The 14372-nt window shown below is 42.8% G+C and overlaps 2 protein-coding genes across 4 annotated transcripts in view; one reads left to right on the top strand and one right to left on the bottom strand.

Moving 5' to 3' along the window:
• Positions 1-612: 612 nt before the first annotated feature.
• On the bottom strand, positions 613-13019 carry PDCD10 (programmed cell death 10). Of its 3 annotated transcripts, none has more exons than XM_072933597.1 (8): positions 12906-13019; positions 6334-6548; positions 5671-5724; positions 4224-4341; positions 3444-3570; positions 3030-3108; positions 2636-2718; positions 613-1097 (listed from the first exon to the last, which is right to left on the bottom strand). In XM_072933597.1, the coding sequence occupies exons 2-8, from the start codon at positions 6427-6429 to the stop codon at positions 1016-1018; spliced, it is 639 nt and encodes a 212-aa protein (XP_072789698.1). In that variant the 5' UTR covers positions 6430-6548; positions 12906-13019; the 3' UTR covers positions 613-1015. The 3 variants fall into 3 exon arrangements, with proteins under 3 accessions (XP_072789698.1, XP_002198418.1, XP_012431120.1); XM_002198382.7 differs by having other exon boundaries at positions 12762-12973; XM_012575666.5 differs by having other exon boundaries at positions 6334-6540; positions 12762-12917.
• Positions 13020-13085: 66 nt separating this feature from the next.
• The window catches only part of SERPINI1 (serpin family I member 1), a 44356-nt gene continuing 43069 nt past the window's right edge, over positions 13086-14372 (top strand). Inside the window, 1 exon segment of the mRNA NM_001245196.1 lies at positions 13086-13158. The gene's annotated coding sequence lies outside the window, so the exon portion shown is untranslated.

Here is a 14372-nt window from a genome sequence, read left to right as displayed (position 1 = left end):
GGAAATGACAAAGAGAACATTTCCACCTGTCCAGCTGCAGCTCTTAACCATCTACACAGCCAAGGTTTGTCAGTCGAGGTCTCACATGATTTCAATTCCCTGAAAAAACAAAGTTGCCTTATGGCATGCATAGTATAGATATCACTAGTGCTACCTGGAAGAGTTCTAGCTCCAGTCCTCCTCCCTCCCAAAGGCGACAAATTCAAACCCATTTATCTGAATAGTTTAAATTCAATCTTCGCTGCATATATTTCAAATAAACCTGTGCTCCAAACCTTGGAATAGCCTAGGAGTAAAAAAACCTCTTAACTCACCACTAACAGAAGACTAAGAAAGAAGTGAGATCTAGTTTCTATCAAAAACAAAAGCACATCTCACTTCTGGGTTTATTTATTACTTTCTCAAAGATATTTTAATATAATTATTCTGATAATCTGGTCTAGAGAACAGCCAAAATCTCAATTTTAAGGAAAACCCCTCATTTTACAGTGTTTTGAACTCCCGGTAGCTTTAAGCACCCAAAAAAATTTAATTTCTTTTTCTACTGAATGAATGTTCTGCAGTTCTAGAAAGATGAGTTATGCACTTTTGTTCACATACAAAAAGACAGTCTAACAGATGTAAACTATTTATTGAATATTTGCCACCAATATTGTTAAATACATAATCTTGCAGTTTTCCGCTTTCAAGTTAAAATGTCAGAAACAGAACACCAAATATTTACAATTCTTGTAAGGAATGTTACATAATGACACATTAAGGCGTAAATTCTTTTGGCTTATAATTCTGAAAAGAATGATAATAGCAAAAAGTGATGCAAAATCTTTCTTGTGAGATTATGATTAAGCTACAATGTTTTACAAAAATATGGTGTAAGATGGCAATAATCCCATTCAAAATCCTGCATTAGGCCCCTCGAGAGGGGCTGATAATTTATACAGTCAAAACTTTAAAATTTACATATAAAGGTACCCTATCCACCATTGAAAAGTACAACTCTCAACATATACAGTTTTCAGGCCACAGTTTTGAAGGTCTGGAGTATCAAGTTGGTTTGATGAATTAGTCGGTTGGCACTTATGAACACATTTATTGCCCTGTGGAAAGAGAAGAATACTGCTTCAGACACTTCTAGAAACATGGCAGTGGAGAAACCCAGCATTGCTGGCACCTAGGCTTTGAGAATTGGGAGCACAGGGATGTTCCACCCTGAGCTGACCTACCTGAAGCTCCCTGCTGGCTGCCAGCCAGACCCATTTGCATAGCTAATCTCAAAAAAGCAGCGTTGATTTGGCAGGAATTGAAAAAGATTTTGGCTCTCTATCATCACTGACATCTCCATCCGCTCCTTCTGGGATTCAGATAACCAAGGGAAAACCACGGAGCAGATGACTGGGTTTGGAACCAGATGATCTTTAAGGTCACAGCCATTTTCTGACTCAGTGATTGTTAAACACCTTTCCAAAGCTGAGCTCTTCACCCCACAGGAATTCCAGAACTGGCAACTCTCCCCTCAAGGAATACTAAACGTGCTCACATGTGACAGCAACACACTATTTTAGTTACCTTTCTGCACAGAAAGGTGTGGGGTCACAGAATTTTTCAGCTCAGGAATGATGTGTGAGCATGGCTTGTGTTTAGTCTGGGGGGGAGCAGGGATCTCACCCACTGTGCAGCTCAGACACACTGAAATTCCTCCCCAAGGACAGGAAATACATGATGGAATTTCTTACACTACTGCAAATAATCAACACAATTTAAGCTTAAGCCCAGAAGACACAGTACTTCTGTCCAGGAATCAAAGCTACCAAAGCCTGAACTTCTCATTTTGGTATCGAATTTAGCCCCAATTTCAGGAAAAGGAGAGAAAAATAAGAATGCTTTGATGGGAGCAGGATTGTGCTCACAGACTCTCAAGACTTTTCTCTCCTTTAGTAATGCCCCATCTCCTGGGTGCTCTCAGCCTTTACCAAGCTCAACAAGAGCTGACATCAAAGTTGGTTCCATCTTTATAACAAAACTCTTTGGCCCTGTCAGAATCTGAGGGGGATCCACTCACCCTCCCAGAGAATCACTACAGTGAATTATATAGAAATGGTGACTGCAAAACCCAAGGTGAAGACCTGGAAAAAAATTCAGTTTGAAGGCTAAAATTCTCAGCTAGAAGAAGAATCAGCTGAATTATTCCAGATACTGCAGAGCACTGTGAGGGTCTATAAAGAAAGGCCAATAAAAATGTAAATCAAAGAGAACCCTGCACAGATGTTTTGTATTTGCAAATGATACTTCAGATAGGTAAATTATTTTTCTCAATAAAAAAATCCCTAATTTCTCTGTCCTTGTATATACACTGAGAAAACCCACACAGAGCCAGGAAATTTAACTTCTCATATTCAAATTCAAAACTAACACTGCACATGGGTGTTACATGGTGAATTTAACAATTTTCCCTTTCCTCAAAGGCATTACAAAAGAAACAGTATTTTAAAGCAGCCATGGTAATGAGAGGACATAGGTAAGGAAATAATTAGGCAAAAGGCAGCTTACATCCCAAAGTCTGTCCTATTTTCCTGTTAGTCATTATGTAAAACGTTGAAACAACAGGACAAAACCAACAGGCCCAAAGCATACTTACTTTCCATCTTTAAAATAGGTTTTCAGAGTATCACTGAAACTTTTGGAATATTTTACAAACTCTTTCTTTTGGTGCTCAAGTGCCTACAGAAACAAAAACAACAGGAGCAGAGTCTTAGTTCACATATTTCTGGGTACAGTGAGAACCTTGAGGTTAAATTGATCAGAAAATTAATAAATGTTACATCAGGAATAAAAATTTTGTTTTTTTTTTCCTTTAGAAGAAACAAAGAGGATTTTTTTTTTCTCTAAAACTCCTCAAACCTATCATACAAGCACTCTGTTTTTAAAGCATGGCCTGATTGACCAGCTGGGCTCTGCTGTTCATCCCTGGGTGCAAAGGATGCCTCCTCTGCTGCTATCAGAAATAGTGGCTGAAGAGCTGCTGCACGTACCCGCCGGTTCTGGTACTGGTATTTCTTGAAGACATTATTTACTGTGTCAAGGAGCTCCTTTATTGCACTTGCAATGTCCCTGTTGGGCAAGAAAAAGAGAATTTCAATATCCTCAGGAGATCCTATGAAATGCTGGAGCTGAATCCCTTTCTAGCAGTCAGGTATTTCTCAGGGCAGTCTCTACAGAGGAAGTGTCAGATATGGTGGAGGAGATCAAATGCAGGGAGCCACAGCAGCATCCTGGGAATTCTGCCTTGGAGCCAGCAAGTTTGGTTAAATAACATCCTCATAATTTCTAAGTGGGATCAGGCAATGAGAACAATGCTGCTACACCTACAGAATTTCAACATTCAGGCCTAAATACAAGAAGTTTGACCTCTCCATCTGCAGCAAAATCCATCCTATTGTACTTACTTGATTGTCTGAAGAAACCTCACTCTGTCATTGATCTCATCTGGAATCTTACTAAGGATCTGTTTAAGTGCTCGTGCCTTTTCATTAAGATCCTGGAATTCAGGTTCAGGTCTTTCAATCATATACTCTGGCAAAAAGAACATATTCAAAGCCACCATTAGTTTGTCCTCAAGTCTGTAGTGACAGCTAAAAACACCACACAAAATGCAGAGGATCTCCAGGGTGAATTTGAAGGTGAACAGCACAGGAACAGCCACGAGCAGAGAACTGCAGTGAATAACCCCTGTGTGAATCAGGACAGTGCAACAATCACCTCCATTACTGCATGGTGGAAAAAGAGCCCATTTTACTTTATTTGAGGCATTAAAGTCATCAAATTCAGTATTAAAATAACTTAAAGCCTGCAGTATATTCTGCTTCTGTGACAGCATAACTGCTGCTTTTAATTTGAAGTAGGAAAAAAAAAAAAGAGGATGTTATACTCCATATTTGCCTTTTCCTGGTTGTTAGCATTGCAAAAGGTGAACTGTGCACCCATAAAAACATAGTTCTAAACATTCATTTTCTTTCTTCCCTTCTCTTATTAGTCAAGTGTGGCTTTCAGGGAGATTTACTTTCTCCAATAGCAGTACCCAAAAATACAAATTTTCTTCTACCAAGTTGAGAAAATTCTACTAAGAAACAAATAATGTCTTCTGAAAAAAAGAAGAAATACAGAATTGCACGTTCCTAGGTAACAGTGTGATTAAAAATACAGTTATCCAACACAGGCTTTATTACCTTCTACATCATCAGCTGCCATACGCAGAAGAGACTCTGTGAAATTCACATCCACACTTTTCTTCTCCAGAATTTTCATGATGATGTCCTGTGTAAGACCTGGATTTTCTTTTTCAGCCTGTACAGCAGAGAAATTTTACATGCTTAAATATGCAAGACCTGGACATTGCAAACACCAAGACTTTCATGTAAATTGCTTCAGATACTGCAGGAGTTTGCTGGGAACTTTGAATGTCTAATGGCTTGAGACCAGTAGATTACATTAAAAACATTTTTCCACTACAAAATTCATTTTTCTTGGATTACATCACTGATTTTGTATAAGCAACTTTTCCAATAAGCCCTTGCACTCATTTTAATTTGAGTAAGAAGGGTTTTAATAAATGTCTCTATCCTGTTATATTTTCATAAACACCAAGCTTTGAGACAAAGATATTGTATCCCCTGGAATTTAATTCACTCCAACACAGGTGCTACTCCCCCACCTTCCCTATGACATTTATAAATGCGCCTCTCATGAATCACATCATATGCTCAGACATCATCTGGGAATTTGCTCTCTCAGAAAAAACCCAGCTTTTGATTGATGACATATCTAAGTACAGAGCTGGATTAACACTGGAGCTGTTCACATCACCTGTGCTGCTACCAAAAAACTGCTCTGTGGGGAAGAAAAATGAGCCTCTGTGGGTTTTTTAGCTGGCACTACCATTTTTACCAACATCTCAGTTTAACAGTATTTGCATCCAGCTTAGATACTTCCCACCAATTGTGAAAACACACAAAACCAACCCACACTCGTAGGAGCTCAGTTTGAGACTTCAGCCCATCAAGGTACATTCAGATTTAAGTGCAGGAACGGGGAAGCATCCCAGAGCTGCACAGCTCAGATATGTCATGCCTGCCATTATTTTGTTTCAATATTTGAAAAGATCACCACTTCAATAAAGCAATGTAAAGGAATATCTGTATTTTCACTCCTTAGGAATACAATGGAAAAGTCAGAAGAATCTTTTTTTCCATTTACTGATGGATTTCTACACAAGCACTGAACTTCATCCACAAAAAAAATCCCATTACCACTCACTTTGTAAACCAATTTCAAAGTCTGCTACGTGCCTATTGCTCATGAGAGCCTATTCTACAAATCTTGTGGGTTTTAGACTAAGTTTATTATTTATTCACTGCCTGCTCCCTTATTTCAGCTTTTGTTCTGTATGGACAAGAGAAGAGTCTGTTTAAAATTGCTCATTCAGATTTCTACTCATGACATCTGCAGACATCTCAAGCTTCTAGTTCATGCAATTGTCCACTTCATTTTCAGACTACTGGATCAAGGATGAAGTCTTAGATAAAAAGACAAGGAAACCAGACAGCTGACCTTTCAGCTTCATCACACACAGCTTATGTTTGAAACAACCATTTTTCAAAGCAAGTTACTTCTCACCTTAATAAAAGCTGCTCTCAGTGTCTGAGCTGCAGACAGATTTACTCTTTCTAGCTGCAATAAAAGTTTAGAATTAATTATTAGCATTGTGTTGTTATCAGAACAAAGCAAGTCAAGTAATCACACCTTGCCCCATAAAGCAGAATGGAAAGGGGGATTGACAGAAGCTTTCAAATTGCTGGTCTCACTTCAGAGATACTATAAAAGTAAAGTTAATCCCAAAGGAAAGAGTTCCCCCATAAATGAAAACAAAAATCACTGGATGTATTTAGCAGCAAAAGTCTGACAGAAGATTTTGAGAACATTTTGGTATTCTCAGATACTCAGAAATAAAACAAATATTCTATTAAATAACAACCATAGCACAAAATGATAATCAACAATCAAGCTGTTCACAGGTTCGACTATGTGCTATTTCCTGCCAGACAATACCAGAGCCAGCATTATTGTGGAAATCCTCTGTTAAAGGTAAGAGAAAAGCTCAGGACCAAGACAACCAGCAAAATTTGATGAGCATGAAACTATTCATGGGAAGAAGGGTGAAACAATGCAGAGAGAGAAGATGTGTTAGACAAAGGTTTCCCAAGATGAAAAACATGTTACTGTGGCCTCATTTCCCAAAATAAAGGGGATTATTGCATTCCAAGGTAAACTGGAGCTCACCTCATTAAAGACAGGGTACATAACAGCATAGAGAGGCATGGAAACCATAGAAGTGGTCTCTGCTTCATTCTTCATCTCTTCCATTGTCATCCTCATTCAAAGAGCCACTTCTCAAGGAAAACACTATAGAAGCAAAAAACTCCTCATTCACTGAAATGTCTCTTCTTTCTCCTCGTTGTGCAAGAATACTTGAAGAACTTGGGAAATCTATTGTCCTTAGGGTGTGTGAGAAAAGAGAAAACAAACACACAATTACAAATGCTCATGAGGGACTGGTTCTAAAAATGACAAGGCACAGATCAATGTAAGTTCTATTGTGTAGAAACCAGAGATTTCTTATTACATGAGTCAAGTAAACGTGGAATGACCACTTGGTGTAACTTCAAAACACTAACTGAAATCTATTAAATGAATATTTTAAAGAAAAGGTGCTATGGAATCAATTCTCCTGAAAGCAGGAGCATAAAGTTCCTGACAACTTCCATCCAGGAAAAACTTGGGAAGCACTACATGCTGCAGCCCCAACCTCATCCAGATGCATTGTGACTATTAAAACTACCTATAAATATTCCATATTTTTGCACATGCATCAAGCCGTGATTCTGCTGGAGATCAGTGCCTACTTTCCACCCATCTGAATGTGAACACTACATCTTTGGTTTTATATAAGCTGAAGTCATGTTTCCACTCAGGGTGTGCCACCAGCTATGTTAACTCAATGGAAAATTATTGTTCCAGTAACTGAACCTCTGTTTTGGAAGTTCTCCACCCAGCCCAACTCATCATATCCAACATAGAAGGATCACTGCTCAGACACAGAAATTATGTGGAAAGGAAAAAAGGTCACCTTACAGTTGATAAAAACCCCTTGTTCCAGCCTGCTGTATTTTTTATTAATCAGATTATTTAAAAAATATTTTATATGCCATAACTGAATTTAAAGACCTGAAGTCCAAGTCAGAAATAAAGATAAAAAGAAAGATATTAAGCTTTTTAATTTTTTAGATCTGCTTGGAGGATTTAATGCACTAGAGGAGGGATTTTTCCTCCTAGCAAGCTCCAGACACCTGGCATTTGCATGTCTGTGTAATTTACTGACATTTTAGTAAGAAGTGAAAAGAGTGAAAAGCTAAGTAACAGCAGAAACTACTCCAGCATTCAATATGACTCCCTGAGAGTATGAACAGGTTAAGAACATGCCAAGACATTTCTTCAATCCATATTCCTCATTATGCTCTGCACTGGCTAAAGATCTCCAGGCTGTTTAAACAGAAGAACAGGTATTTTTTGTCCAGAGCAGATACATAATTGTTCAGCCATAATTATGCAAGTGAAATTTGTTACTGATTACAGTCAGCACAGAGAAGAAACTGGATGACTAAATATATTGTGAATACCTCTTCTGATCTTGTGAACAGTAATAAAAGTTGAAGAAAAATTAAACATGACTACAGTAAAAACTTTATGCAAGTCTTCTAACAAGGCCTGCTTCCTGCAAAACCTCACTTTGTTTCTCTTGCTGCTCCAACCTCAAAGTGCCACAGATGAGCTGATTCCTCCAGCCCCAGAAAAGAATTCCTGAGACTTCAGAAAGGGGTCTGGATGGATGTAATAAATCCACAGGGATAGAACTGCAATAATCAGGGGTCTCACAACTTTATCACCCATCCCGGGTATTTTACAGCTGTCAAGAACATGGAAGAATACAAGTGAATATTCATCATTCCTCGAAAAGTTGAGTGTTTTCCCAAGAACTTGTTTCAGTTACATAAATTCATGCAAGGTCTGCTCACATGGGGGGAGGGAACTTGTCTGAACAAGTTTGCACTCCCTCCTGCAGGTACAAGCTGTCCCATTTATGATCCCTGTGTATTCCCTGCTGGATGGAGATCTGTTTGTTTTGCTGTTTAATTCCTCCTTTCTGCAAGTTCAGTGAGTGGCCGCTCACACAGCTGACAAGCACCACCTGCACTCACAGATGAATTTATAGCATGTTTTTATCTGTAGTCTCAGAGTAAGTTTTTCACATGGTTAAATCAGGTCACTGAACATTGTTCTACCCAAAAGATTTTTATCACAGGAAGAAGGGCAAAAAAGGACAAAATTGCCATTAGATATAATTACTTTGTTTTTATGGGTTAGCAGTATCCACACACACACAAAAGGAAATACTAAGTGAAATGATGGATTTTTATGATGATGAAAACCTATTACACTGTGAGCCACCATGAAGAACTCATTTTCTCCTGAAGAACCATAAGCTATTGCTACTAATCCACGGTACAGTTAAAACCCTCACATAAAAACAATTATACATTATCTATTACCCCTTTTCCAGATACTGACACTCCTAAAAAAAACACAACACTTGGATTTATCTTAACACAAAGGATGCCAATTTTGCAACTGAAGAGGTGGGTTTATATATATGTGCACTCAAGAAATATTTAAGAACACCAAATGCTTTTAGTTGCCAAGGTATGAAAAGAAATCTATTCAATTTATCACGGTGCTTGTTCATTATTTCAGAAATCTTCCTGTTTTCCAGAAGATACACTAGGAAGCATCACAGTGTTATGAAGGACCTGACTGCTAAAATTCTCAAACTGTTTATCTTTACAGTTAGGAATCAACTTCACATCTTTTGGATGTAACTTACTCAATTCAGTCAGTTAAATAGAAAGAGTAATTATCTTCACAAAAACTCTGTGTTCATTGTGTTACTGAAAGTCAGTTTGTCATAGCTGCACTAAACGACATCCAAATATCCTTGAAGGTGATCTCAATCTTGATTAGGGACTAGATTCTCTTGAAAACTGAAGTTTCTCTTCTATTTAAGATCAATTATCAGCAAGTCCACTAACCTTCAAAATGGCCTGACTCAAGCCAAAGTTTAATGCACATTATCAGCAGCAAGGAGGAGCTTTCAGCATTTCTTTTAGGATGTGATCAAAAGCAGCTCTGCACAGCTGCCAGACTTCCTGACAGTGTCTTGTAACAGCTTAACTTCAGTTCCTCCAATCTCAAAAGAGCCTTTTCTTTGAGAAGAGTTTACCCTAGTTTCATCTGTCATCTGGTTTATTTTACATTCTCAAAAAAGGTGGAATAAGATTCCATGAGGAGGTGATTTATTAGGGCAGCACAGTGGAGTGGTGCAGTTGAGAAAATCCTGGACATACTGTAAGATGTGGAAAAGGTGTTTCTCTGCTGGCAAACTTGTTAATTGGTCTGAGGGGGCAGATGAGGAGAAGACAGCAGAATACTGCCAGATACTGAAGTGTCAGATACTGAGTGTCAGCCTGATCCCCCTTTTTGTTACAGGGACCCCACAACCCAAACCTCTGGGTGTGCAAGGAGAGTCCTGGGAGAGAACCTACAGAATGATACAGGGAACTGAAACAGAATCTGGATTTGTCAACTGTGCTAAAATACCAGTTAATACAACCCTGACTGCTCAGGCCTGACCCATCAAACACACCAGGCTGGATTCCAAGAGATGCACTAACATGGAATATGTGCTTCCACTGTCAGGATAAATCTTACATTCTAACCTTTAAGTCTCAGCACTAAAATATGATCCCAGCCAGTCAGCAAACATGGAGAGAGCTGGTATATTTTAGATGAGGAATAGATTTGGAAAGGTTCTTTGACAGACCTATTCCCCCATAGCCACCCGATGACATTTTAAATCATTCAACTGAACTTTAGCAGAAAAAAAACCCCAAAAATACAACTCCTGCCAAAAAGGGTGAAGAGCACAAACCACCACACTTCCTAGATGTACAACCACCATTGTCAGTGTCGAAGGTGACAATTTGCTTTCTCTAATGTGTGTCATTTACTGACAGACTTTTGGTCATGCACTTCAATCAAGCAGAGCTGTTTAATAAAAACACAACCATCACCATGAAACTACAGCAGGCAGGATCTTCCCCAAATCCACACCTGCTCCTAGGCCAGGCTGAAGAGGAGCGAGGTTCCCATCAAAGGAAGGTGTTTGTGTAACACAATCTTCTGAAGCAGTGCTTAAAGCAAAGAGAGCAGACTCCCATGATTTCAACTTTTCAAGTTTTAAACCAACAGAAACATTTGGTATCAATTGGCAGGGTTTCAGCTCTGTCATCAGCAGATCTACCTCTGCACTGATGTTGTCTCTATTCCCTTCTCCAGGCTCCATCTACCCTAGATCTAGTAAGTGCTTAGACATTAATATTCTTTTTTAGAAAAGTACTACAGAGGAACAAGGCCCAAGGCAGGGATTACAAATATTATTATTTCAGTGGTTGGCTTCTAGCAAAAATCACAGCTCCATTCCTGCACAAAAAGACTACCTTACTGCCAAGAGGTTTGCTCCACTTTTTGCAGGGAGGATTCAAGAACAGGTTTCACCTTTAAGCTGATCTGAGATCCCCGAGTTACCAGAAAAATCCATTCAAGTCCAGGAAGAAAGAGTGAGGGAAGGGAAATAACAGCATAAATTCCAGCTGAATTCAGAGGCAGAGCTTGAATCAAGATGTAAGTCCAATGTGCATGGGAGGAGAGAGTGTAGGTAATTTACTACTGCTGTTGTAAAGTTTATGGAAGTAAAAAAAAATGCAGAAGATGCTCTTTTCACTATATACACACCACACACCTATCTTGGCAATTCTGTTTCTGTCATTAATGGTAACCTGAATTAAAAAAAAAAAAACAAAACACCCTAACCCACACATCTTTTTTTTTTTTTTTTTTTTTTGGTCAGATGTTACCTTACCTGCCGCTGTATTTTAATAATCAATTGATTTATTTTCCATTGTATAACTCAGATTATTTGATACAAAGCTTCGAAGCTTTGTGTTTCAGATACAGAATTACTTTCCTTCTTTTTAAAACTGAGCAGGGGTGGATTCACTGGGATTAGCATACAGATCAAGTATTAGGATAAAAATCTGTATTTTAAAATCAGCAACAATAGCAAGAGATTAAAAGGCATCCTACTGAACTGATTCCACATCCCACTGATTCTTACACCAGATAGTTTCACTGCAGAGTTAATAAAAGGAATGTCACCAGCAAATAGCATTGAAGTTTGAAAGTGTCTTCAAATGCCTCTCATTAGAACAGAAATGAAGTTTTTAAACATCTCTACACACGTGTAACAGTCACCTGCAGTGAAATTCACTCTGGCAAAGCAGAACTGCTTATGCATTTGATTACTGTAAGAGCAGTTCTATGACTAATTCAGAAATGACACAGACCTGTGATAAATCCAAGATGTCTATTTTTAGAACCATATCAACTTAAAAAACAAAAACCAAGCCTAGCCTGAAGTCAGGCTTATAATTAGTCTGTGTTTTTTCTGCTGGACCTCAAAATGGAAGTGCTTTAATTTGTCCTAAAACAGCCAGTCTGTGTCTCACATGAGACCCTCACATGCCTGTGCTCCAGTTCCAACAGTCAGCAACACCAGAACTGTTATACAGCGTCACTTTAACAGGTCAAGAATGTTGTAATATATAACCACAACAACATAATATTTCTCTTTCTTTTTCACCTCTTTGGGAATGTGAAAGTGAAGCCATTACTTTACCAAACACAAATGGGTATGACACAGCTCCAAAGGGACAAAACTACATTCCAACGTGCGAACAAATACCAGAGGAGAATTAGTTCCTCTGGTTAACAGGAACAGCACAAGGTTTCAGCCACCCGGAATGTGCGAGCTACAGGAAAAACCCCAACCCAACTCACCAGTTCAGTGAGCAACTTAATGGGACACCCCAGCCCTGACTGCTCGGTCCCCAAGGGGGACACAGCCCCTGCGGAGGAGGAATCACAGAATCAATTAGGCTGGGAAAGACATCCAAGATCATCGAGTGCGACCTTTGAACAAACACCACCTTGTCAAGCAGACCATGGCACCGAGTGCCACGTCCAGCCTCTCCTTAAACACCTCCAGGAACGGTGTAACCACCTCCCAGGGCAGCCCATTGCGATGTCTAATCACCCTTGATGTGAATAATTTCCCCCTAATGTTCAACCTCCACCTCCCCTGGCGAAAGGAGCCGAGGCGCCCTTTCTCCCTGCCCGCCGCAGCCACCTGACAGCTCTCCGCTCCGGGAGGACGAGCTAAAAATAATTCACACAAAAATAAAACACATCCGGGCCTGCGCCTGCCGGGCCCGGGCCGAGCGAACCAGCACCAGGCCGGGCAGAGGGGAGCGGGGCCAGGCCCCGGCCCCGGGGAAGGGCGGGGGGAAGGACAAGCCGCGGGCGCTGCCTCAGGGCCGGAGGAAGGAGTCACCGCCCGGCCGGGAGGGGCAGCGACACCCGCGCACCTTCCCCGCACGGCCAGGCCGCCCTCGGCCGCTCCCTCAGCCCGGCCGCCGCTCTCGCAGCCCCGCGGGCCCCGCGGCCAGAGCCGGGCAGGGCAGGGCTCGGCACCTCACCTGCCCCGGCCCGCCGAGCCCCCGCTGCTCCCGAGGGGCTTCGCCGCCGCCGCCGCCGCGCCGGAAGCGCCCGCGAGGAGCAGCAGCAGCAGCAGCAGCAGGAGGAGGAGGAGGAGGAGGAAGATCCGCGGTGTTACCACACACCAGGCGTTGTCCGGAACCGCGCGCGGGGCCCTGGGGCTCGTAGTCCGCCCTCCGTGACCACAAGCCCCACAATGCCGAGCGGAGCGGGGGCGGGAGCGCTCGGCGGGGCGGGCCGAGGCGGGGACAGCGCCCGGGCGGAGCGGGGCTCGGAGGAGCCGAGCGCAACCCTCCCTGCACGGCAGAGCCGCGGCGGAGCGCGGAGCGGCGGCAGCACCGCCGGGCAGCGGGCGGGGCGGTGGCAGCGGCAGTGCCGGTGAGTGCGCCGTCCCTTGGCGGGGCTGCGTGACCCAATAAACCGGGCGGCTCCGGCTCGTTTCTTACACCGAGAGAAGCGGCGGTCCGGGGGTCCCCGGAGGGGCGGAGGGAGGGACGGGTGCGCCGCTGCCACGGGAGAGGAGGCGCTGGGGATCGGAGCCGCTCCTCCGACGTGGGATGAGCGGCGGGGAGCTGCCGGCAAGCCCGGAGCCCCTCGGAGCTCGCCGGGCTCCTGCGGGCGGCAGCGCAGGGACGAGCTCTCCCTCCGGCCCCGCGCAGCCGGGGCGCCCTCAGCCCGTGCCCCGGCGGAGTTGTGCTCGGCTGAAGGAAGCGCGGCGGTGCCGTGCCCCGGAGCCCGGCCCCGGTGTCCCGCGGGTCCCTGCGGCCCCCAGCCCCTTCCCAGCCCCATCCCAGCCCCTTCCCAGCCCGCAGATGGGCTCCCGGAGCCCGCTGCCAGCCGCTGCTCCCGCTGCCGAGCCCCGTCCCGGCGGCTCCCTCAGCGCGCCGCGGACCGTCCGTGCGCCCCCCGTGCTGGCCATTAACTAAACTTGTGCGGGTTTTGTCGGGATGATTCCGCTCCTAATAAGCTTTGAAGTTTCGAATTGTATTGTAGGAAGAGCTCAGCGATTAAAATTTAATATTAATGCTAAGGCATCAACTCAGTTCTAGGTTCGCATTTCTGGTGCGTCGCTGTTAACGCTCACTTTTTAAAAAATGCTGATCGCTTCTCCCCAGTGTTACTCACACGAATTCCCCAGTGTGAAGGTGGGGATGAGCAGCTGAAGCATTAAACTTGTCAGGCAGTGGCTGTAACTTCTTGTGGAGGGTGGGAAGAGTTGCTGCCTGTGGGAGCAGAGGGACGATGTGTGTCACCCATCCACATCGCCTCCTTCGGGCTGGGGAAAAGCAGGAAAACAGGATTGGATTGAACCTGAATTGTTGCTACACATACGTGAATTTTCTCCTTCCCACACCACCGTTTTTTGTTTTAATCGGATCGAGGGGTGATCTCTCATATATCAGCTACTCTACGCATCCTGGTATTAAAGGGCTGCTTAAAACCTGCATAATGTGTGTGAGTTTTGTGCTGTTAATCACCTTTGAGCTCAGATTCTTCAGTTTTCCCCTCGTTTTTGATGTGATCTGGTGATTTAGTTTAACGGAAAATTACGCCCTCTGTGTAGGGGAGAGCTGTTTAGTAAAATGTTGCAG

The sequence above is a fragment of the Taeniopygia guttata genome, chromosome 9, assembly GCF_048771995.1.
Source record: "Taeniopygia guttata chromosome 9, bTaeGut7.mat, whole genome shotgun sequence".
NCBI lineage: Eukaryota > Metazoa > Chordata > Aves > Passeriformes > Estrildidae > Taeniopygia > Taeniopygia guttata.
This window is presented reverse-complemented; position numbering and strand designations above follow the sequence as displayed.

Coding starts and splice junctions, on each gene's coding strand:
- PDCD10 (XM_072933597.1), bottom strand. CDS start 6,429: ATGAGGATGACAATGGAAGAGATGAAGAATGAAGCAGAGACCACTTCT. Junction 5,725..6,333: donor TGTACCCTGTCTTTAATGAG/GTGAGCTCCAGT, acceptor CTTTTATTGCAG/CTAGAAAGAGTAAATCTGTC. Junction 2,719..3,029: donor ACCAGTACCAGAACCGGCGG/GTACGTGCAGCA, acceptor TTGTTTCTGTAG/GCACTTGAGCACCAAAAGAA.